Source organism: Lactuca saligna, chromosome 8 (genome assembly GCF_052625555.1).
Source record: "Lactuca saligna cultivar CGN05327 chromosome 8, ASM5262555v1, whole genome shotgun sequence".
In the NCBI taxonomy this organism is placed as follows: Eukaryota; Viridiplantae; Streptophyta; class Magnoliopsida; order Asterales; family Asteraceae; genus Lactuca; species Lactuca saligna.
The window spans coordinates 161,322,056-161,348,897 of NC_136424.1; the positions used below are offsets into that span (position 1 = coordinate 161,322,056).

The window sequence follows — 26,842 nt, forward strand, 5'->3', positions numbered from 1 at the left end:
TATATATATATATATGACATCATTATTTAAAATTTGATACTTTTTCAATATAGAATGTTATAATGTGACAAACTATATGAAATTACATAGCTATATTCTTGCATTTAACACAAACCGGTAAAATACAAGAAATAGTAATATGCTTACTTTTTTTCTTTCTATAATAACATTGCTACTTCTTAAATGCAGACAATATCAATATAGCATTCTACTTTTTTTTTTTTTTTTTTTTTTTTTTCTGTTACTACAACATTAGTATTTCTTGCATTTAACCGAAAACAGGTCAAATGCAAGAAATAACAATCTGTTTATTTGCTAATTATAGCATCCTTTTTTTTCTCATGAACCCAAAAAAAAAATAATAATAATAATAATTGAGTTTTCGGTTTTTCACCACGGATAAAAAGTTTCAAACCAGGAAGAAAACATAGCAACACATGTTATGGTAATATCAAAAGCGTATTTACATACACACACACACCCAAAACTATGCACACTCGCATACAGATAGGGTATACAAATTATTAGATCATCAACCCAAAAACAGATTCTCTTTTTTTTCCTATTATATACTCAATTTGTGAACACTGTTTTTACATAAACATGAGAGAAGAGAGAGAGAGGGGGTTGGTTAATTTAAATGTCGATTGGTTGATCATCATCGATTTGTGTAGTGGCTGCCAACCGCTGCAATGGCTTTAGAGCCACCGTAAGTTGTGCAAACGAAGGCCGTAGGTTTGGATCCCTGCCATGTTCAATTTCATAATTTATAACTTTTAAAAATGGTTCAGAAGATGTATAAAGAAAGGTTTAATCAAAATAGTATGAATAAAATGATGAAAAAGTGAAATAGCGTTTTTGCCGTAATGAATGGAAGTTGAAAAAAAAGAGATGGGACTTACGTTTGCCAGCAGTCCCAGATGATTCTTCCGACCAAGGGGTCTAACTCTTTGGGGATGTCGAGGCGGCGGTTTTGGAACCCCACAGCACCCACCACCTGCATCGGGTTCATCCCACTCCAAGGCAATCTTAGGGTTGCAAGCTCCCACAGTATAACACCAAAGCTATACACATCACACCTACAAATTATATGCAACAACTCAAACTCAAATTACCTTTCTGCCCTGCCCATCCCATCCATAATCATTATAATTTATAAAATATAGGAACAGCATTGATCCAGATCCTAAAGATTTTTTCAATGTTGCAGGGTGGTGTTTTGCTAGAGGTTGCTATGATCATTCGGTATAAACTTTTAAAGTAAAAAAGTGAAAGTAGAGTGTTGTAATGAAAAGAAATAAAAGTAGGAAGCTATAAATAATAATACAGAGATAAATGCATTTAGCTGAAAAAGTCGTAAAACTTACTTCTCGTTTGAATTTTCATTACGCAGGACTTCAGGTGCCATCCACTCGGGCTATAAGATAAGACATCAACCATAAGTTATGTTCAGGATAATATTCAAAAAAAAAAAAAAAAAAAAAAATCTTAAGAAATAATATAAAAACTCACCGTTCCTGCTGTTGATTTGGATGATAAAAATGTGTTATGCTTCAAGCGAGACAGCCCAAAGTCACACACCTGCAGGGTTTAAACTCCGATTTATTAAAGCAATTAAGCAAAGGCAACAAATAGCAACCTACTCTACTTTTGAAAAATCTATAGATATAGATTTTTCTGTTTTATTGGAATTAAAAAAGTGGTGTAGGAAGGGACGGGGATCTGGTAATAAAAAGAAGAGATGAAGGGGTATATAAGTAAATTACTTACCTTGACATTCCAATCTTCATCAACCAACAAATTTGGTGATTTCAAGTCCCTGTGAACTATTGTTGGGATGCTTGTATGCAAGCAATTCATCCCCTTTGCCTACAAAATACACCATTCAACTTTCAAACACAAACATACATAGATAAGTTGATAAAATATTTATATAACTGTATGTAAACTTCCTTACAACATCAAGAGCCATTTTGATTCTTCGTTTTTCATCAATTTGGCAATGTGGGCGATGAATTATCCTGTATAAGCTTCCTCTGAAACACCAAAAGATAGTTGTTAAGAGTTTAGTTTGCACCATATTAGATAGCAAAACCAATATCAAAACCTAACTGATAGCTTAACAAATGTATCTAGACAATTCCCAAAATACCATTTGAACTGGTAAATTATTTTAAAAATAAAACATATACTGGTTAGGTACTTTATATTTGTGAAGTTTATACTATTTACTTGTATCATTTTTCTAGTATAGTTATGGTATTCTGAATTCTCCTCATAGTATCATGTATGATATCAGCTATCTTCTATTGGATGATATATAATATTTCCATAGCTTAAGTGTTTCCTTTTCACTCTATTGACTTAATGGTGTCCAACAAGCTTTATATATGTAAGTGTTTATATTTTAATTAATGCAGAAAGAACTTAATAGAGAAAGTCAGGGCCCAATAAGTCCTAACCTTTTACATTTCCCTCATTTATTGTTTCCTTCCATTTCCAAAGTGTGACATATTTTCTCAAGTATTGTTTTTATATACATCATTTAAAAGAAGTAAAATAAAGCAAAACCTGGGGAGAAATTCTGTGATGATTGAAAGGTTTGGAGGACGAGTAACAGCACCCATAAAAAGCACAACATTTGGATGGCGTAATCTCTGCATAATGCGCACCTGTCCCATCAAAGTACAATATGCTTACTTAATACAGCTTTTTGCTCAATAATTTTCCTACAAATAATGCAGTATTTTCTTTATTTAACCCATGTTTAGTTGGCAAAGAAGGAAAAGAGAACCACCAATTTCCACTTTAAATGCAGTGTACAATTACATACAAAAAAGATGAAATAAGAAATGCACTTCCATATTATAGCATTTTACTTTGAAATTTTTCCCAATTATAGTATTGTGCTTCCAAATTTGTTTCTTAATAGGACATTATACTGTAAAAAAATCCACCCAATTGTAGCATTGCACTTCCAAATTTTTTTCTTGTTAGGGCATCATTAAGAATCTAATCAATTATATTAGTGAAAAGTACATTGCTCTTTGTTGCATTTCACCACTTATCTGAATAGGAAAGTATCCAACTAAATTCCTTATTCCACCAAAATTAAAAAATACTATGAGTTGTGAACCCCTATGTAGTAAAAAAAAAAAAAAAACAAAAAAAAAAAACAAAAGACTTGAAGCATTTGTGACTTTAAGACAAATAACCAAATTTCATAATGTAGTTTTTAGGAAACATTATTACTTACTTCCCTCTTGAACTCTGCTAAAGCAGCACCTGAAAAATCCTGATCAAGGAACTTCTTCACAGCCACCTCCTGTTCAATGAAAAATCAACTAATTAGGAAATCAAACACAATTAAATATATATAAACTACCATAAATTTATTTCAGTAAGACTACAGAAAAATCTTACAGTGCCATTCCAATCAGCATGATAAACCTCACCATATGAGCCTGCAAGATGAGAAGGGCATTAACGTCTTTTCCAGACAAGACACAACACAACTTAAAAAGGGGAATAATATTCTTTTTTAAACCATTACCTAGTCCAATTCTTTCACCAATGACCAAATCTTCCCACGGAATCTCACAGTCTCCAACATCATCAATCACAGGATCAACAACCGATGATGATGATGATGATGACGTGGAGCTTTCGGGTCCCACCACCTTTCGGTTTTCAACATTGACCCGATACTCTGAACCTTTTCTAACATCTTCTTCCCCTCTCACCACATTCAACTTTTCCTTATTCCTTGAGAAAGCATTGTTGTTATTATTATTATTATTATTATTCCCCACAACCTCCAAAGACAATCTATAGTTTTTCCACTCAGCCCATGCAGCTTCCGACTCAGCAGCATTATTCGAAGAACCCATTTCACTATTTTGATTCAAAGTCCCACCATAACTATCACGTGACTTCAGCCCATCAGAATATACCCTTCCTGGTCCGGGTCCCGCTACTACCTCGTTAACAGCATGGCGGTTTTTCCACATTTGTGGGACCGGAGGTCTTCCGGAAACAACTTGGTTAATTTTTGTGTTTTTGTTATCAGCCTGTTGCATTGAAGCCTTACCGGATCCTTTGATTTGGAAAGGATTGAGCTCTGTGAAAAGGTTTTTATTGTCCTCGGGGCCAGGGGTATTTTGGGTATTATACGGGACTATGTTAACGTTCATCCTTGAGCCGCCACTAACTGCATTGGGCCCACGGCCTCCTTTGTAAAGAGAATTTCCGATTGCTGATGAAGGGATGTGATCTAATTGACTAGTGTTGTTTTGCACTTCAATGTTTTGACTACTGGCACCATTGATATTATTGGGTCTTGAAGGAAGTGAGAAATCTTTAGTTGACTGGACACCTGGAAGTTGACTTGATTTTGGGATGTTTGGTTTCAAGGAGGAATCTTTTCCACTGAAAATATCCGCGGGTATAAGTGTTCCAGGGGCTGCCATTAGATCCACCAGAAATTCACTGAAGGCAAAGGAAAAACAAATAAACATCTTCACATAAAAAAAAAGGATAAATAATAAACTTGGTCTAAGAGAGTATGTTGCTGTTTCTTGCACTTAACCCACAAACAATATGACAATAAGACGAGTTTAGACAGAAACAGTATATTCCTGACAATCTAAATTAAAGAGAAATAGGATATGTAAAACTAAAAGGAGCACATGTTACCTTTCATTATCCAACTTGATAATGTTGACTGCATCATCCTCAACACCAGTATAGTGACTACCCCTGACAAGCCTACAGGTTATTCCAACACTTTCCGCCAGTACCTGCACTTCACAAGTGTTAAAAAAAAAAAATGAGAAAAAAATCAACATGACTATATAGATTAAGAAAAGCTAAGTCTGTTGGACCCAAGAATCAGGTAGATCTTTCAAAGTACAATGTTGTAATAGAAAGAAACAAAACTAGGGAGCATTGATTTGAACCCTTTACTTTTTCCTTCCATTTTTTAAACATCACATTTAACCAAACAAAAAAGAAAATAAGCCTTAGTGGCTACAGTTCCACCTAGCAAAATAGCCAATATTATATGAAATCAAAAACCAAATAATGTTTAGATTCAAGAAAAAGGATAAAAGAACAAGAACAACAGTTCACCTTGAAAAGCAAAGCACGATGACGTAACAGTCCAACTCTTAAAGATCCAATAGGGTATATACTGGTATGTAAAGATGTCCTCAATTCTGTGCTTCTTTCCATCCATCTTGCCATGATGATATTAGCATCCCTCACTGGTCCACCCATGTGTTCTGTCACAAGTTCAGCAACCCTTTGCACTAAAAGACTCACCTCAGCAGGAGGGCAGTCTAATGCAATACAGTGGGCTACCTGAAACAGCTCTTCTAGGGCAGGATCAATGGTTCTGTTTACTATAATAACTTCAAAACCTGAAGTTTGAGGATCTGTTTCAAGATCTGACAAACAGGGCATTTTCCCTTGGGATGTTGTTTCTGTTGAAAGCCCATATACATCATAGAAACCATCCACTACTTTCTCCTCATAATCAAGGAGACCATAATCCTGGTTGATTTGAACCAAAAAAAAAAAAGTTAAACTCATGTAGATAGCATTAAAAGGGATTGTAAACTCATGGGCTAAATGCTAGAAACAGCAATGTAATTGCATTTATATGTTTATCACAACATTCTACTTTCATTTGTTTTTGATATTTTTCTTATTAAGGCAATAAAAGAAAAACCTACCGATAATAACATTGTACTTCTATTTTTTCTTATTAGCGCATTGTGCTTTGAGAAATCTTGCTATTTGTAGCAGTGAAAATTGTTTTGTATTTGAATGAAATTGCTATAATAGGGTAGATTTTTCTGTGTATAATGATATAACAAGACAAAATGGAAGTAGGATGCTACAATAGACAAATAAATAGATGGTGTAATTCCTTGCATTTAACCTTTTTTTTTATTTTATATACCATGTCAAAGGGTGATTCTTGATCACATCATTTATAAGGAGTATTTTTACATCTGTTAATTAGACAAATCTGTATGTATTTATTATTATATTAGAATCTTTATTACATATGTTGACAAAGACTCGCTCATCTCACTGGATTTTCATGCCAAAAGAAATAGCTAAACCTGCAAAAGTGGGCCAAAAGATAACACCAATCTTCCATGTTTATAGAATCCAACCAGTAATTTGATCTTGTGGATTTACACTCATGAATCATGATATAAGACATACTACCCTAACTGATAATTGGAAGAAGAATAAGATAACAATTAACCCAATAAAGATAATCTAAGTGAAGTCAACTTATATGATCCAATGTAACACCACTAGTAACTAAAACCAAAGCAGTCTCCTTCCCATTTCAATAACCTTATTTTGTAATCCAAATCATCCATTCCTACATTTTTCTACCCATTGGTGGAGTGATGATATTAAACAAAAGTAGAGAAGGTAATAACTTGATTGAGAGACCTGGTTAAAGGAAATTCCTTGATTTCAGGAATATCTGTGTTCCAATAACCAGTTTGAATCCTCTAAATGCACTTGTGTAATCTCCTCATGCTAATAACCTGTTACTTCCTATGCCGATGCACATAGAAACGAGAGCAATGCACAAATATACCCTAATATTCACTGTGTCATATTCTTTATAGGAGATTAGAATGAAATTGAAGCAAGTTTATCGAGTAGAAAATCAAAATCTTGAACTTTGCTACACAAGTACATGTTATTCGTATCAATTTAGGAGGTTCAACTTACCCAGTACTGCCGAGACAGCTTATCAGCTGCCGCATCACCTCTATCAGGGACATGATTATTACTCGAATGTTGCCCTAAACTCAACAACTTCGCAGCACGGATCTGATCACTATCGGTATCACCTCTAGACTCCGAATTCGACACGCTTAAAGCTAGGGCTAGCTGGACCTGGTACTCTTCTTCTGACGAATAATAATCTTGTTGACGCGATGTTACATTGACGGTCGGAGACGTTTGAGGAGGACTTGCGGCAGCAGCTGGAGATTGGACGGAGATTTGTCCGGTGAGAGTTGAAGATGTACGGTGGTCGGCGGTGGCGCAAGACGACGAAGACGATGACGACGTTGGATCGTTGGATGATCGATTAGGATCGTGATTGCTTCCTATGTGAAGCTTCTTGAAGATGTTCTTCATGCCTTTCTTCTTCTCCATTTCTTGAATTCTTCTTCTTCACTGAGTCTTCACGTAGTTGGGAACCAGCGAGGGAAAACTCAACAGAGTTTGTTTTATACGCTGAAAATGTAAATTTCCCCTTCTTTTCCTAAGTTGAAATCACTCGTTTCTATATTAAATTTCCATCGTTCATTGATTCAGAAATATATAATTGGTGTTTTTTTTTCTTGGCATAAATATTGTTTATGTTTAAGTGTTATTTTTTATATAATGAATTTAATAGGACATGATTTAATAAATATATCTTTTATTTTCACTTTAAGAAATAAAATTTTCTTCTATTAAACATCTCTAAAGATCATCGCAGCACAAACTCAACATCCCAAAAGCTTAAGAGATCTTTATAATATTAGAGCTTTTGATGTGTATGCAATTGTGTCATGGTTTGAGTTGTTTTGAAATTAGGGTTTGTAACCTTTGTTGGTGAAATTAATAAATTGAGGATGAAAGATGAAATAACATGTTAATATACCAACTACAAAACTTGCAAGGAGTCAAGGAGACGACACAATTAATAGGTCATTCCATGACATTGGATTCTTATAACTTTCATTTGGTATTTAGGAGTAGCATTTGAAATGCCAAAGATGTTTTTATATTTCGATTAATAAAATAAAAATAAACAATCTAGAAGGATTAATGAATGCAAATAAGACGTTGAATACTTGTTATCTCTTTGTTCTACATTTTAAGAGCAACTGGTATGGGCAACGAAAAATGTTATTATTATTGATGTGGCACCTTATAACCTAGTCATAACAAGATGAACATCATCCCTCATTCTTGTTGTATTTAGTTGTGTTGCTTCTTGTTGTGGCCATGACTAGATGAAACGTGATCTTCTATTAGTTGTACAAATTCTTTCTCTATCTCTCTCCTCTTAACAAGTGTTATAACACCATGAACATCACCCCCTCTTCTTGTTGCTTCTTGTTATAACATCACTTCAAGTTGCCCATACCATATGTTTTAATAATGAATGCTCAATGCTTGTCTTGTTTTTAGAATTTACTGATTTAGACATACTGACCTAGTTAGTTGGCTATCTTATGCTAGTTAAAAAGTGTATCGATTTACATGTATATCCTCGTGAAAGATACAATAAAAAGTATGAAGCATATATATTGTATAATTTTATATAATCTAGTTTATATGTCTCATATAGCTATTGTATGATATTGCATATAATACCACCAAGGAAATATAGTTATGGAGTCACCACTCGTTTTCGTCTTTGGGTAATGGTGTTAGTTTAACGAACTTGATTTGTTTGAAGTATAAGTATAAATAGTTGAAAACACAAATAGTAGTTTATCAACTAAACTTACAAGTTATCATCTGTAAGTTGAGGGAGCAAATTTGTAATTCACTTCCCATTTGACTATTATTATGACTATGACAAATAAAAATCTATGGCTATTAATGACATCACCACAAATTTTATACTAAAAAAAATACGATATAAAACATATTCTCACGTTATCACTCCAGAAAAAACATAATATATAAGTTTGATGTTGATGTCCATGATAACGAGTGAATTACATTAGGTCATTGTTTATTCTAAGTTTAAAAAAACAATATAATTAACAATAATTTATCTTATCAAAAAGAATATTTCAATTATATTTTTTTTCTTCAACTTTATTAGATGTTCATAAATACCTCTTCAATTTACAAGGCTTTTACAAATTTATATAAAATCTTTTTGTTACAATAAATTTAAATTTTATATTATTAAACAGATACATCAATCAAATAAATTTAAGATTCAAACTTGAGTCAACTTCATTTTGAAGTGTTCCATACAAAATGATCACCATTAAGCCACCTTGATAATGATAAAAGTTCCTTAGAAACATGATAAAATTAAGATAGAATAGGTTGAGCATCATGTCAATTTTTTTTTGCTAAAATAGGTAACTTTTGTTGTTGGTCGAGACTCAAGTCTATAAATTTCGATTTGGGTTATATTTTTATCTATGTTATGATGTCGGCGTATAAATAGTGAATGTACTAAATATGATTTAAAGAGCAAACTATTAAACTAACAACCTGATTTTCTTTTAGCATGGTCTTTATCACACATTGTTCCAACTTTTTAGATTTAAAATTTTTGTTAACAGTCATGGTCTCAAAGGGCCTATTTATTTATACAAATAATAGATTCCAACATTTTACTCTATACAACTACAACTAACATAGATTTTCAACTAAAATTAGGGCCCCAAGTGTACATAATTACAATGGAATAAAAAATTTGGTATCAAAAAGCAAAAAGACTTCTTTGTACATCTGTAGGATTGGTTAACCATCGGCAAAACAAGCATGTGGCCCCCACCACGGATAAAAGCGAAAGCGTCGCTAAAAATCCAAAATGAGAAACATCGTTTGCAATTATAACAACACCCAAAATTATAGATTCTGCTAAACTTGCAATGGAAACCTCGGTTGCCCCAATTAGATTTGCTTTTGAAGGCGGGATTCCCGTTTGTAGGATTTGTGCTCCAACCACATCGTACGACATGTGTCCCAATCTTGATAACACCTTAATAAATATATACATAATAAAAAAAGGTTGAATACAAGAAATAGCAATGTACTTTACTTCTATTTCTTCCTATTATAGCATTGTACTTTGAAAAATGTAGGTGGATTTTTCAAAACACAATGTTCTAATAAAAATATCGGGTAGATTTTTTCCTAATCTAGCAAAGATTCCCGTTTCCATAAACCATGAAAAAAGGAAAATATTTATTCAAGAAAAAAAGGTGACTTACAATAAACCCAAGAAAGAATAGAAGGCCAGTCTGCTTGGAAAGAGTTCCACTCCAATACACAGCAACAGCCATCGTAAGAAGTGAAGCTTGCAATATGAGTCCAGCTGCCCCAGCCTACAACAAGAAATAGCAATCAACTTTCATTTCTTTCTATTACAACATTCTACTTCCATTTTTTTTTCTTATTAAGGCATTTTAGTCAAGAAAAAAAAAAGAACCTTTAAAATGCCAAGTTGCTTCACCATTTGAGCAGACATGAATGTTGCTCCAACGCCCATAAAAGCACATAAGCAACTAAACCCTCCAATAAGGGATGGACTTAAACCTGCAATACATCAAAAAAAAAAAATCTCCTAAATGAATGTTGCTTTCATATTTGGATGATATTGCTATAAATATAATTGGATCGGGTGGATTTTTCAAAATAGGTTGCAGAAAATGTGAAGAGAAAGAGAAAGAGAAAGAGGGGAAGATGAGCATAGGCATATACATACCATGCTGTGTGAGAAAGGCTGTCATTAGACCACCTGGGGCAAGAACAACATTGAAGCAAAGAAGTACATAGGCTAGGCTAGCAGGAAGAACAGGCTGCTTCATATATTCATCCCACCCATGTTTAATAGCACCCATACTCATACCCACTGATCAACACAAAAACACAATTTAAAGTATTAGTACAGGAACCATGAGGATGAGGGTATTTACGTCTTTTGCACAGAGAGAGATCGAGAGCAAGTCCATGTTCCATCTTTTTGGATGGGACAAAATTTCAATTTTTGTCCACCGATTGATGACATCATCGGTTCCAGTCCTAGTCTATTGCATGTCAAACACAGTACAACTTATTTTGTCATGTCATGCATTAAAAAGGTGGCCTTAGTAATAATATATATATATATATTAACCTAAATTATGAACATGTGGCATGTGCTCTTTGGAGGATGTTCTGGAGCATGTTTGTGGACACTTGGCACGATCAAGAACACCAGAGGAAAGCATGTTGGTTAGCCACGTGAGACCAATCTAAACAGAAAAATCATACTTCATTAACATTGTGGTCTAGAAACAATGTCATAGGAGGCGTTAGAACTATATTTAGGTAGAAAAAATTAAAGCAATTTTTACGTAAGAAAACAATTTTAAATATATAAATTACCCTTTTAGAAAATAAAAAGAGTATTCGTGGTAGGAATAGGAAATGCTTGGAATTGAATGCCAAGGGTTTTAGTTTTAGACTTTTAGTATGGAATGTTGACATCCATCAATCAAAGGATTTTGTAGTTCCAACAGAATTCAATTCCGTACTCATTTGCAACCAAATGACAGAATGGAATGGAATTGAATTCCAGTTCCTGCCAAATCCCTTGGAAGTTTTCAATATGTGACTATAAAAAGAAATCATAGTTCTTTACCACAACAGGTAGTGACCACATCATCAAGGCAGCAGCAAGCTTCAAGCATGTAACTGTTTCATATTTAGATAAAAGAATGCCAAAAAGAGATGCTCCAGCAATCTGTAATGGTGTAAATAATAAATACAGGAGTATTAAGTTCAAAACCTTCAATCAGTAGTATCAATTAACTAAAATCATTTTCAATAACTGTATCAATCATATGAAAACTTGTGATACCCAAAACACCAAAAATGGTTTGGAAAAATTTTCAAAATACAATGTAGTAATAATATAAAAAAGATGGATGTACAATGCTACAATCAGGTAGATTTTCAAACTGCAATGCATTAGTAAGAAAATAAATGAAAGTACAATGTTGTAAACTTGTAATAGAAAGAAATATAAGCAGGATGATATGATTATACAACCACAATTAGTCAATTACCTCACAGAGGAGATCAATACGACTTAAAATAGCATTGGCTTGAGCAAGAGCAATTGGACGATTTGTTCCTGCTAACTGAATAAACAAAAAAAAATACATTAGAAAATGTCTCTATGGGCCCACATTTAAAAAAAAAAAAGATATAAGACAACCAAAAAAAAGATATAAGACAACCAAAAAAAAGAACTTAGTCTGTGTTTTGTTTCATAATTCATAGGATAGGACTAGACAAGCTTTCTAGGGGTTTTTTTATAATGAGGATGAGGAGGGTATTTACGTCTTTTGCAACAAAAAAAGGATATGTAGCGTAGCAATACCAGAACAACCCAATCACGTTCCACTGCAACCCCAAGAGCCAGTCCAGATAGCCTCTCAACAGCTCCTGCTAATACTAATATGATAAACCAAGGGCGCATCAGTACAGAGGTTTCAAGGGAGGCGTGTGCCATATGTGCTTGAATTATCATCCCAGCTGATAACAATTGAGCAGATGCCTGATATACAAACACAAACAGGTATTAGAAATTTCATTCAAAACTTCATGTTAAATACTACTATATATGTTCAATAACAATTAGGATGTGTTTGTTACACGGGACATGATTGTACAAGCTTTGTATGGCTATTTTCAATGATCAGGATGACGAGGGCATTTCGTCTTTTGCACAAACAATGTTTTGGAATTATCATACTACCCTTCAACCAAAGTCTCTCCTTTCCAAATACCCATTTGATGTCTTTCATATCAAAATGAAAAAAAAAAAAAAAAATGATGAAATCATCATATAACACAGAATAAATTTCTATTATTTATATTTGGTTGTAAGCTCTTCAAATAGGGCATATTCCATTCCGGGTGATTTTGGTTATTATCAGAAACTGAAAATTATTAATGTTTTAAGTACAATGTTATTGTAAACATACACTTTTACTATTCTTTTTACTGTATTTATTACAATGTTAATTTATGACAGTTCTCAAATAAACAGTCAATTACTATTGAGCATCACTTCTAGACAGAAAGGTAAAATGGTTATTTTTTCAATATTCAGACTGTTCGTTTAGTCAAAAGAGAATCATTTATCCATTCAGCACTTTACACATACAATACTTAAAGAGAATAAAAAGAAACATGGCTTATGGATAACCTGGATTGTAGTCAAAAAATTATATGCAGGTACACGAGGAAATAGATCCATAAGTTTGCCAACTAATGGGCCTCCAGCAATAACAGCAACCTGTCCAAAAAGATACTTTTTTTTATTAAAAAAAAAAAAAATACAATTTTTATTCACATGGAACTAAAAATAGAAGCAATTAAGGTCATATGTAACCTTAGTGCAGAAACCCATGACAGCAACTGGAAGAAGGCTCGGATGAAGCAATGCAATAGCAGCAGGCCAAGCAAAATTCCATAGCTGTTCCACCAAATTGCCAGCTAGGCAACTAGCATATAATGCTGATGATCACATTTATTTTTAGGTTAGAAACAGATGAATGATATGAATAAGGTTAAAGGTCAGAGATATCGATGTAATTTCATTGATTTGTTTATTATATCATCCTACTTTTGATTTCTTCCTATTGCAGCATTATACTTTAAAAATCTACCCCGTTAAAGCAATGCCATTGAAATACAAAACAATTTTCATTGCTATAACTAGATAACTGGATAGATTTTTCAAAGTATGATGTCTTGATAATAAAAGTACATTGCTATAATTGGCTGGATTTTTCAAAATGAAATGTGATAATAAGGAAAAAAAAATGAAAGTACAATGCTCTATAGAAAGAACTAAAAGTAGGACACTGCAATACACAAATAAATGGAAGGACACTGCTATTTCTAGCATTTAGCCCATATATATATATATATATATATATATATATATATATATATATATATATATATATATATATATATATATAATGAAATAAACAAGGTAATGGAATGAGTCGTTACATTCCTGTATTCCATGATCTTTTTTGGTTGGTCTCCATGAATAAAATGAAATTTATATATTATGTGTAAATACAATGTATAGTTTAACTCTACTCTATACATTAGTTAATCATGATTACTGAATTTTTATTTGTAAAAATCAAGATTGGAACATAATTAATCTCATTATAACCCAAATAAGATTATCATAAAAAAACATATTCGAGTTAGGTTTAGAAAATAAAATTTGAATTTAATTAAAATTGTGAAATTTTTAAGAAATATTTGTGTTGTTAAAAATTACATAAATGAGAATGAGGTCTATTTTGCATGATCGGATGAAAAAGAACACCCTGAATGAAATTAACAAAATAGAAGGAATCACATTCTTTCAAGAATGGTTCATTCCATTCCATCAGACAAAACAAACAGCATCTTTTTGATTCCATTCCTTCTCTGATAATTCTTGTATGTGCTTGTTATGAGTGGGATTTTTCAGGTTACATACCATATAGTCCTGCTGGATGAGCAGGCATTGCAGCAATGACTTCCTGCTCCTCCTCTGAAAGAATCTAAAGAGAAAAATAGACACATATATTTGTAAAGATTATATGAAAAACAGATTAGAAATCAAGAAAGTAAGATGTTATTCTTTGATTTACCGGCAATGTTGTTAAAATCATGTCTACAAAAGTGCCTTCCACAAGTAAGTTTGCTGATTCGGTATCATGGGTTTCAGAATTAAGATGAACAATGGGAACTGAACAACTTGATGCATCAATTGATGGATCATGATGAGCATCTTCTGTGATGACATTATTCAAGAGTTCAGTATTTGTCATAATAGAGCATCTTGTACAGAAATTGTTCAGCCTGCAAAAAAAAATGGATGAATAGATTATGTAAACTGAGAAAATTACTCAGAAAACATAAAAGCCAAACAAAAATGATATTTGGTTGTCCATCTAAACTGATTACTGCAATAATCAGTTTCTATTATGTAGCAAAAACTGATTATGATTATATCATCTCACTGTTCAAGTGACTGATCACATTGAAAATGCAAATTTAAACACTCCCAAAACCTACCAACACAAAATTCTTAGATCGATAATATTCAGCACCAACAAAGAAATTAAACTTGGTTGAACAGAAAACGCTTCCGAATTCAACATAATCAAACGGATAAATTGTAAAATACAATAATAGTAGATGAGATTACCTTAAATTAGTGAAACGAGGGATCAATCGTCGAGGAGAAGAGCGTAATGTAATAGAAGAATAAGTATAAGCATCGCATTGACGGCGAGATAAAGACGAGAACATCTTCGTCGAAGATACCCTCGTCGTTGGAGAAACAAAAACCGCAACCATGATTGATTCGACTTCAATAAAACTGCTTCCACCTTGAAGCAGCTCGTAAACTCCCTTCTCAGTTGAATCACTTGACTACTCATGCAGCTGAACTGATGAAACTAACGATAATTTTACGACAACTTGTGGCGAGTTCCGGCGACGAAGCTATCATTGAGGAGGAACAGAAACAACGAATTTCCAGTCCATAGAATTAAGGGAATTTCAAGAGAGGTTGAAATTAGCAAGTGGAGCAATCAATCTTATCTTTTGGGCACTGAATTTGTGGGGCTTGAGGGCTGAGTGGCGGATTAAGCAATAGAGCAAGCCAAAATCCTGGAATATGTGACGTGCCGTGTTACTCACCAGTATTGTAGATGGATTCTTCACCCTATCTCCACGTCACCAAATTAACTCCCCACTCGATTGAAACGGGTCCAACCCGTCTAAACATGATCAATCTTTGTTATTTAGAATTTGGGATAATGTCACTCCACAATGAATTTTTGTGATTTTTCCATCTGATGAATTATGTTTTTTTTCTTCCTTATAAGGTCATCTAACTTTTACTTTACATGTCAATTTGGTCATTATTGTTAGTTTTTAACAATTCCTCCGTTAACTAGTTATCCAAATTACACGAATGGTCCATAATGGTTTAAATTTTTTTCGTAATTGGTCGTTATCAACCATATTTTAAATCACTCGACTAAAACTACCACAATCCTGGAACTCTAGGGACCAAAGTGTAACATTAGGGCTTTTAAGACCCCGTTTCTTTTGTTTGATCGGGTATACAACGGATGAACGAAAGCAGTGGCAAGTCGATCGGAAGGAATACGAAGCAGTCATTGAGGCAAAAACGAAATCGAAGGAGAATCTGATTTGGGGTTTCGACGATGGTTGGCGATTCGTGAGGGGAAGGAAAGAAAGGCTCGCAGGCGGCTAATCCCGTAGGTCATGGGTCGATTGATAGCAACGAGGGAGATCGTCTTCGGGTTTTACGACCCTACGCAACGAAGTGAAAGGAGCAGCGGGGCTGCGCTCTTGCTTCTCCGTCAGTAGGGTGCAAAGAGGAGGGTCAGGTGAGACCAAAGAGAAGGAAAGGGGAAAGCTGCGAAGCCTTCCTCGTCTCTTCTGGCTACGAGGTGTGAACTACGGCTTTTCAAGTAGTGGTGGCAACAAGGCGAGACTTTTGGGGCATTGGGTTGATGGGAACAACATAGAAGGGAGCGAGGGGCAAAGGATTTCCGGTCTTTGACCGTTCGCGAGGGAGAACGAAGGCAGAATCATAAGGAGCTCTTTGATGGGGCAAGGCAACCTGCGATATTTCAGGTGGGGACGGTTTGGCAGCAAGGATCGATGGAAGGAAGAAAAGGTTCGAAGATAGATACTAAAACTACCACCATCCCCACCTAAAACTACTACAATCCTGAAAACTACTACATCAAAAAAAAAAAATTGCCTATTATTTGGTTTGGTGCTTATGAAATCCAGTGGTATGCTTCTAGTTTCAACCAGATTTAATGGGGAGAATAATGACAATATTACACTTTGGTCCCTAGAGTTTCAGGATTGTAGTAGTTTTAGTCGAGTGATTTAAAACATGGCTGATAACGACCAATTACGAAAGAAATTTAAACCATAGGGGCCATTCGTGTAATTTTGATAACTAGTTAACGAATGAATGGTTAAAAACTAACAATAATGACCAAATTGGCATGTAAAGTAAAAGTTAGATGACCTTATGAGCAAAAAAAACATAATTGGTCAAGTCGGACAAATCACAAAAGTTCATTGTGCTACAGTGACATTATCCCTTTAGAATTTTTGTATTTTAGAGTTGTATCCTGATTGACTAACAATCTTAGAGTATTACCCAATGTTTCGTCATCACACGTCATTGACTCCAAATATTATATTTGTCGTTAAGCTTTGACAAAATGTCATCTTAAATCACATATGTATATAAAAATGAATAATAATAGAAAATATATAAAAAATTATTAATTATATACAAAATTATCATCTTAAATCACGTTTTACAAACGACGTGGCTCTAAGTTTGAGCATTTGATTAAACTCACGCTCACTTATATATATTATTCATGGATCGCTTTATGGATTTCCCTATATTATTCAAAAGATTTAAAAAGAATATCTAAAATAAGTGATGATCCAAAAGTTTGTAGAGATGTGGAATCACTAGTAAATGATGAATTTTTCTAATTTTGAATTTGTTTGAAGTTTAGTTATATGATATGAAATTTTATATAAATTTAATTTGGTAAGTAAAAAATTACAATTCAAAGAAATGTTTCTTGATGTTGCAATAAAAAATTTAGAGGAGTTGATTAAATATTTTGAATAATATAGGAAAAGTAGGCTTGACTTTGCTATTAGTGAAGCTAAAGAAATAACAAATTGTGTTAAAGTTAAATCCGAAAGTGAGTTTGGGTTTAATCCAATGCTCAACTCATATTCATAAGCACTCATGAACGTTGCAGCTAGGGGTGTAAATGAGCCGAGCCGAGCCCGAGCCTAACCAAGCTCGAGCTCGGCTCATTTAATTTTGAAAAAGCTCGAGCTCGAGCTCAAGCTCGATTCGAGCCTTAAAATGAAGCTCGAGCTTGGCTCGTGAACAATTTAGTGAGCTCGCGAGCCTAAACGAGCTTATACGAGCCTATATATATATATATATATATATATATATATATATATATATATATATATATATATATATATATATATATATATATATACTCTCTCTTTCTCTCTCTCTCTCTCTCACACACACACACACACACACACACACACATATATATATATATATATAGGCTCGTTTAGGCTCATTTAGGCTCGCGAGCCCACTAGCTGAAGCTCGGCTCGAGCTCGTTTAATAAACGAGCCTCATATTTGGGCTCGAGCTCGGCTCGGGCTCGTTTAATTCGATCTCGAGTCGAGCTTTTAGCGAGTCGATCTCGAGTAGCTCGCGAGTAGCTCGGCTCACTTACACCCCTAGTTGCAGCAAACATTTGCTATGTCTAATACACTTTAGGCAATCTACAAACCAATTCATGACAATCTTCTTTCATACCTACTCCCAAAGTATGAGCGCCTGTGGAACGTTCGAATAATCTTATTATTCAGGAAGTCAAAACATACAAAGTGAAATACAAGAATAATCGAATCCAATATGGCCGCAAACTTTTGAGTATAAATAAAACTTATTTTATTTAATCACCATATTGATTACACATTATTCTTTGTATAATGTTTTGGGTAATCAGCTTATTACTTAAATTATAACAATAATTGTCTCGTGCTCTTAGCATGCACACTATATTTACCTATGGTCTTTACTTTGTAAAATAGTATAATTGAATAACATTTTCAATCACACTCATTTCACAATTCCCAATCCTTACCACAAGTGTGAGAATACCAAATTCTTGCCACTCATAGAATATGTTAGATTTTAACATTTTATGTAACGATTCTTTCGTAATGTCATAGCTCCAAAGTCACAAAGACTTTGCCAATAAAATTAAAAAGTCATCTATTAGATATTTTTGCAAGACAATTCCATAGACATGAAGTCTCACATTCAAAGTACATTTCTTTGAACATCCTTCTTGCATAAAAGTTTCTAATCTACATAGGGATTCTTAAAGTCCAACTCTCAATATGGAAACAATTCCATATTTACCATATGACAACTCATTATTAATAGAATCATATTTAATAATAATGTCAGTATGGTCCATCCATTATTATACTTCCAACTGCTCATAAGCGACCAATCCTTAGCGAACCTTAGATTGTCATCTTGACAGTTGATTAATCACCTTTAGTCATATCTGGTTCCAATCCTTTTTCCCTCTTAATGCCCTAGGCATTTGGAAAATTTAGAACACGTGAATATTATAGCATATGCAATCGATCCTATGCCCAAAGCATATGGGATACGATTCATGATGTCTTACATAAAGACTTGATACTTGACTAGTCTTTTGCTACAATATCTCTATTTTCCATGCTCTCACAATTCGGACTATGAAGAGGGATGTCATAATCATAACCGAATTTGAGAACACATTCTTAATTTTATATGACTAAATTAGATAAAAAAATCAATCCAAGCTTTTAGAACTGAAATGAAGTATAAAATTTTGTCCCTTAATTACAGCAAAGCAACTTTTCAATCCTTGCAACTTTGCGAATTGAACATTTTATTTTCTATTATTAATATTGATATCTCGCAATACTTACCATAATTATAATGCTCCCACTCACATGATGATTATATTTTTTCCAAGCATAACACTTATGCTCCCACTAGCTTTGACACGTATTCAAAAATTAGTTGGACTTCTAGAACCCAATACTTATTGACTTTATTTACAAAAGTTCAGATTTCTGAAACCGAGACGCTTCGATAAGCCTTTATCTACCTTTCCTTAGATAACCTATATGTATGTTTGAAATTTTTTAGAACTTATAGCAATAAGTCTAAAATGTTCAAACGTATTTTCCATTTCCCACACTTCGAACTATGAAGAGGGATGTTGTAATCATAATCGACTTTGAGAAATGCAAATTACATAATGTTATCTTCAAAATCTCTCTTAATGAAAGCGTTTTCACACAATCATTTTCATGAAGGAGAGAAACCTTATGACACTCAGATTTTGTGGTGTATGTGTTCCTATCCATCTGAATTTGTCATAACCATAATCATAAGACAATAATTATGAAAAATCCAAACTCTTATGGATCAAACTTGTCTATTCGTAATTTCTTGCCATAAAGGGCCCTACCATTGCTTCCAAGTTATTGAGCAGCTCACCCCTACCTTTCAATGTACTTTCCATTGATTAAGGTGCCTTGCCCCTATGCAACCTATTGAGAACTCATAGAACTCAATGCATAGTTGACCAAACTGGAATGGCATTGAAACAAGAATATGTCAACACGATAGGTTAGAAATCTCAAGTCGTGTGCTAGTAATTAATAGCATGTTTACTCTCGATTAATTCTAAAACTTTTCAAGATCTTTAGACTCCCATTGACCTCTTGACATATTAAATTCTCTTATCAAGAAACATTTCTTGACAAAACAAATATTCAAGAGTTAGTGTATGTCTATATCAAGACAAAACCTATACGCAATTTGGTACTAGTTGGTCTTTTGTAACGCCTGTGTTTCTGGGCTTCTCTTTAATGTTGATATAATAGTTTATGTTAACCTTTGTAACCCGTTTTGAAATAATAGAAGTGTATTATTTGAGTATTATGTGTTTTGTGTTTAACTGTGTCACTTAACTGAATTAAGAATAAAAATAAGCGTCAAGATGAAATGTTAGATAAGCTCGATATCTATGGTTAATGTTGTAGTAGTTGAAATGAGGTTTCCGAATATATAAAGAATGCCGAAATCCGAGTTATAACGAAGAAGTTATGACCTGTCAAAGTTTCACGACAGAACCGACAACGTTGAATGACGTAAAAAGTGAAATTTACGTTAGAGCGATATTTAGCCTTAGTGATCTAAACGAAAGTCATAGATTTCATTAAACCGAGAGCATACATAAAAAGAATGCCCAAATCTGACTTCGTATGAGGAAGTTATGATTTTTCCGAAGTTTCAACTTAGCAGTATGCAGCCCGAATAGTCGATTCGAAATCAAGGGATTGTTGGTTGAAACAATCTAAACGAGAATCGAATATCTCGTTGATAGTAGTGCATTGGTGAAAAGACAGACGAAAACGAACGTCAGATGAAGAAGTTATGAATTTATAACGGAATTTTCCTGTCCCGGCCTAATAAAAATAAATAATAAAAATAAAATCAAATTTAGCCGACAGGGTCTAAACGAAAGTTGTAGAGCGTAGTCTCACCTACGCGTGGATATAAAGAACGTCGAAAACAGAGTTCGTATGAAGAAGATATGAATTTTAGAAGTTTATAAATGATTAATATTTATTTATTTAATCTTTAATTCGGATAATATCCGAAGGAGTTATTGGTCTATCCGAACTACGCTTAGCGTAGTTCAGTACACCCAACGTACCCCGATACATGCACTGCCTCGGACTCGAGTGCTCCGATGACGCATGCAGTGACGTTTCCGGAGGCGTACGCCCCGCGTAGAGCATTACGCCCAACGTAATGCGAGGCCTCGACCTCTATAAAAGGCATGCGAGGGCAGCCGACTCCATTTGCCAAATTCTCTCCTCTTTCTCCCGTTTTGCATCGTTTTGCGTGCTAGAAATATCCTGAAGCGCTGGTATCAATCCCGAGCCCCGAAGCAAGTCCCGAAGCCCCGAAGATCCCGAGAAGTGAAATTCCCGAACCGAAGCTGTGCCCACGAGGAGCCCGATTTTTGTGAAGATCTTCCAGATTTACCGAAGAATACTACTTCTACAAGTCGTAGTGTTGCCGATCACCTTCTGATCAAGTGGGTGTGTAGTTACTTTCTTCTAACGCATAATTATGAAGTATTTTATATAAAATACGTGTTATGTGTATATTTTGTTGTTATATGTGTGAATGTATATTCACTTTCTTCTATCTCATAGATCTGATTTATTCTCTATGAAATACATGTTATGTGTGTGACTCATCTGTTATATGGAATATGTATTGATTGAACATGCTATACTGGTTTTAAACTAGGTATAAAAATATATATTTTTATCTACTAATATGTTGGGTAGAACATGGGTAGATAGTTGATGTGTGATAAACAGATGAGAGGCCTCGATGTTGTTGATGTTGACCTAGTCATCTAGCGGAGTATGGATGACGACCACGAACTCTTTCTAGACAGTCCAGTGGAACGCTAGCAGGTTCATAACTTGTAGGTGTTGTGAACGATGTGTTCACCGGTGTACTCTATCCCCCCTCATGGTTGCCTTTAGGATATCTATTGTTAAGGAAACCCCTTAGCAGTAATGTCTGTCCCAATGAAAATCCTACATTAGGTCCCTTGAGATAGATGTTGTTTTAGGGACATAAAGTGAGGATAACGGGAATGGGTAATCGGGTTATTGTTGGTTGGTGAAATTAAATATAATTATTTATTATGGGTTAAAAACCCTATATGCTCACTAGGCTCCCAAGCTTGACCCACTCGGTTTATTTGTATTACAGGAAGTGGCGCAAGGGCATAAGATGGATGAATCATCAAGTTGTTTTGTTTACAAGTATGTATATGCATATATTTGTTGAATGACTTGTAATGTTATCGTTTATGCTTTATGGTCTGTATCGGAACATGACATCCCAAGTTTTGGTTATATAATGAAAATGCATCTCTTGATGAAATGTTTTGATAAATATTATCTTATCATATTTTGTTTTTGGGAACAAATTCCGCAACTCCTTTAAATCAAAAGGATTTACTATGAAATTATTTTAAAAAGCATAAATGAAATCCGTCTTTTCTGGCCGTGATTTTGGGGATGTCACAGTTGGTATCAGAGCATTAGTTTAAGTGAGCTAGGAATTTGTATGATTTCTAGACTTAAACTTAGAATGCTAAGTGAAGGTTGTTAGATGTGTGCCTGTTATATTTCAGACACGAGCACTAGTTTATTTTAGGAAAGTTGCCTAAAATGATTTTATGTGCTAAATATTATATGTTGCCATATATGATATTATTTGTTCGGATCTATGGTCTGTTGCCGACCGGATCTGGAAACCTTATGTGTTTAGGATTCTAAGCGTATGGCGACGGTATTAGAACTAGCATGTAAACGTTTCAGAGTAATAAGGATGATTTGAATATCTATCGTGAATGAGGATTTAATTTCACCTTATTTGGTGTGTAGATCAAAAATGGTGAGAACAAGGAGTGGCGTTGGAAACGCGGATGAAAACAGGAATCAACCGCCAGTGATTGAGCAAATACCTGTTGTCGCAGCAGCACTAGAACCAATAACAATGGTTGGGGTCCAAGCCATGATTCGGGCTATGTTAGCCGAACAAAGGGATGAAATGCGACAGATGTTGCATGATAATAGGGACGAACCTATCATACCCATCGAGGAACCTGAATCGATTCTCTAGCAATTGGAGGAAGGGAACAATAGTCGCATTATGAGTCAAGTTGGGACTCAAGGAGAACGAAGGAACGACCCGGAAAGGAGAAACAACAAGGATGGGCGAATGTACAAGAACTTCTTGGGCGCCAAGCTGCCAAGTCTTTCTGGAAGCTCGAAGCCTGTTGAGATTATGGATTGGATCTCCGAAATGGAGAAGGTATTTGAAAGTTGCGACTGTAGCAACAAAGAGAAGACTATCTTTGCAGTTAGACAACTGAGGACTGGAGTCTTGAGTTGGTGGAAGTTGTTGGCAGATATTATGCCACGAGGAGAAGCCCTGAAAATGTCATGGGAGGAGTTCTTGGAACAGTTAAGGGTGCAATATTGTTCAGATATAGATATGAACAATGAGTTCCAAAACTTGAAGAAGGGGAGGATGAGCATAGATGACTATGCTACAACATTCACTGAGAAGATGAAGTTATTTCCGTACCTAGTGCCAACGGAACTCTCCAAGATTGAGAGGTTCGCTAATGGACTGCCTGCCGACTTTGGCCCGACAGTCAAGATGGCAACCACTCTGAAAACAGTTGTTCTAGCAGCTAAGAATGTGGAGGCCCAACAGAAGGAAAAGGGTCTGGAAAGGATATAGGTTGGTGAAAAGAGGAAGTTCGATGGACCTTCAGGGTCCAACAAGAAAAACAAGTTCTCGACGTCTAGTTCGAGAAGAGGAGGAGGAGAAGCGAAATGGTGCGAAAAATGTAAGAAGAAGCATCATGGAAAATGTGAGGTGGTGGCCACATGTTTTAAATGTGGAAAGCCAGGGCACTATGCCAACGAATGCACCCTCACTAAGAAAGTTTGCTATGGTTGTGGTGAGGAGGGTCATATCTCAAGGGATTGCCCGAAGAAGAAGGAGGCAACTAGACCTAATATTCCTCCAAAGCCGAAGGCGAGAGCATTCCAGATGACACTGGAAGCTGCTAAAGATGAAGCTGATGTCGCTTCAGGTACCTTTCTCGTAAACAAATTGCCTGCCCAAATTTTATTTGATTCTGGAGCCAACTACTCCTTTATTTCGTATGAATTTGGTAGAAAACTAGCTTTACCTATTGATATACTAAATAATGCTTTATTAGTCGAAGTTGCTAGTGGCAAGTTTGTACCTGTTAGCCATCATATAAAAACCATCTTAATCGACCTTAATGGGAATAAGTTTCACGAGGAATTATTGCCTATTGAACTTAATGGTTTCAACATCGTGCTGGTAATGGATTGGCTTAGCGCCAATGATGCCAAGATTTTATGCAAGAAGAAACTAGTGAAAGTGAACCCACCAGGGAAAGAGTCATTTATGGTATATGGGGATAAACGCAGGGTGAATTCTGAAATCATTTCCCCAATGAAATCCAGAAAGTGTTTGACCAAGGGGTGTACATCATATTTAGCATTCGTGATCGATGCTAAGAAGGAAAAGAAGGTGATGCTGAATATTGTTGGATTAGTGTCTAAGTCCATAACTGTTTTGGTATGTACTTGACCCGATTATGAGCATGGTCCTTTTGGGTTGCCTTCACCATAGCAATATGTAGGATGATTTAAGGAGAGAAAGGTTTAAATATGATTTATTAATATATTATGAGAATAATATATTAAAGGAGAAATCATATTGTTTAATTAATATTGGTCAAGAATTAATTTTGTGGTTAAAAGAGATTAATTAAACTTAGGGGACTGAAGTTGTAATTATAAGATAATTATAATTGGGCTATGGATCACCTAATAATATATAGGTTGAACGAATTCTATGGGAAGCCCATTAGAAATCGTCCAAGGGATATGTTTAAGGAGTCCATGGGCTGCTTAGGGCCTAAGCAGTCAGATTAGGGTTTCCTAGTTGTAAACCCTAATAGCCTACATGTATAAAAGGGACCCTTAAGCCCCCAAAACGTGAACAACACTTCCATTAGGGTTTCCAGCCGTTTTTGGTGCCTCTTTTTCTTCTCCTCTTCATCCAAGTTGCATATGGTGTTTGTGACTCCATTAGAGGTACTACACTTGTGGTACTTGCTTTCAAGAGCTAAGGAAATTCAAGGAACTAGTTGTTATTGCTATATAACAACAAAAGGTATGTATTCTAGCTTTATATATGAATTTCGAAAATTATAGTAGCATGTCAGGTTTCTTTTTGTGTTCATAAAGTTGTATAACTAATAGTGAAAACATAGATCCAATACTAGGGTTGCATGCACACATAGGATTGTTTGTATAAGACCCATCAGTGGTATCAGAGCCATTGGTTTTTGTTTTCAATTAGCTTTTATTCAAATTTGTGAACTTGACATATTAGGGTTTATGGCTAATAAACCCTAAAGGCTAGGTAATTTTCGCAATTAGGGTTGCAAAACCCTAGATGGCGATTTTTGCTAGGGTTTCCCAAATCCTTTCCTTAGCCTCCAAAATTTTGAAATCTAGGGTTATCCAACCCTTGGATTTCGAAATTACCTCCTTCCCCAAGGTTAGATCCTAAATTTTAGGGATTTGGATAATCCCATATCTTGTAATTATCTTTTAATTGTTAAATATGGTAATTAAAGATCTTGAATTATCCCATCCCTTATTTTCGAGATTTAGAGAGGGATTCAAGGGATTAGGATATCTTAGATGTATAATTGGTAATTATCCTCATGATCTAGATAATCCCTTGTGATTTAATAATTTAAATTAATTGTTTAATTTATGGTAATTATTAAATCAAGAGTTTTAATATTTAAAATTTTAATTTAAATGTCTTAAATTCGAAAATTTTAAGTGAGATTAAAACCTAATTGTTTTGAAGAGTTTCAAAACTTGCCCTCAAGTTTTGGAATTTAAATTGTTGATTAAAAGTTAATTTTGAAAGTCTAAATTCCAAAACCCTGATTTTGAAAAGTTCAAATTAAACCCTTATGGTTTTATTAAATTAATTAAGTGTATAATTAAAAGAGATTTAATAAATCCATAATGATTTTGGTTAATTAAAAGTATAATTTAAACCACCTAGTATTTTAAAAGTGTAAAATACACCCTTATACTATATATAACATTAAAAGTTTAATATTATATATGTATAACTAAAAATTCAGTCTTACCGTTAGTAAGCCTCATTCACGAAGCTAGTCTATAAGGGGTGTTTAAGGAAATTGCCTATAAAATGGCGATTGAATGGGTATCCACTCTTACCCACCGCACTCTTGACTAGTGGAGGGTCGTTAGCCGAACGGGTAGGATAGGACAGAAACCTTCCATTATAAGTATAATGAAGTACAAAGTAACTAAATGCTTTTTCAAATTCCCAAATCATAGTTACTTTAGGCAAAATGTGAAATTGTATGCTAACCCATGGAATTACACTTCGTACCCTTATCAAACGTTAGTGGAGCATGTGTGGTTAACCGGCACACTAATTTGGGGATGACATTGGTGGCAAAGGGTGGCTCGATGCTTATCATAGATCAATGGAGCGTGTGTGGCTAACCGACACATTGATTAGGTGATAGTAGCATTGGGTGCACCACGTGATTCGTATGGTTATTTACACCTTGTTTGTGATCCTCGGCATCCCAGTCACGAATAGTAGGGCATAATCGAGATTAAACATGCCATTGAAGAGTTCAATGAG

The 26,842-nt window shown here is 34.6% G+C and overlaps 2 protein-coding genes across 2 annotated transcripts; both read right to left on the reverse strand.

Annotated features, from left to right (window-relative positions):
- Window positions 1-428: 428 nt before the first annotated feature.
- EDR1 (Protein kinase superfamily protein) lies at window positions 429-7,316 on the reverse strand. The gene is made up of 13 exons (XM_078967074.1): window positions 6,766-7,316; window positions 5,131-5,553; window positions 4,696-4,799; window positions 3,554-4,488; window positions 3,424-3,464; window positions 3,257-3,325; window positions 2,572-2,672; window positions 1,958-2,036; window positions 1,771-1,869; window positions 1,513-1,581; window positions 1,368-1,417; window positions 903-1,079; window positions 429-745 (listed from the first exon to the last, which is right to left on the reverse strand). Exons 1-13 carry the CDS (start codon window positions 7,195-7,197, stop codon window positions 637-639), a joined length of 2,688 nt encoding a protein of 895 aa, XP_078823200.1. The 5' UTR covers window positions 7,198-7,316; the 3' UTR covers window positions 429-636.
- Window positions 7,317-9,347: 2,031 nt separating this feature from the next.
- Window positions 9,348-15,460, reverse strand: IREG3 (iron-regulated protein 3). Its single transcript, XM_078967948.1, has 13 exons — window positions 15,002-15,460; window positions 14,442-14,652; window positions 14,288-14,351; window positions 13,172-13,296; window positions 12,986-13,075; window positions 12,155-12,331; window positions 11,838-11,912; window positions 11,411-11,512; window positions 10,904-11,021; window positions 10,493-10,639; window positions 10,217-10,323; window positions 9,999-10,112; window positions 9,348-9,766 (listed from the first exon to the last, which is right to left on the reverse strand). The coding sequence occupies exons 1-13, from the start codon at window positions 15,151-15,153 to the stop codon at window positions 9,485-9,487; spliced, it is 1,764 nt and encodes a 587-aa protein (XP_078824074.1). The 5' UTR covers window positions 15,154-15,460; the 3' UTR covers window positions 9,348-9,484.
- Window positions 15,461-26,842: the final 11,382 nt, after the last annotated feature.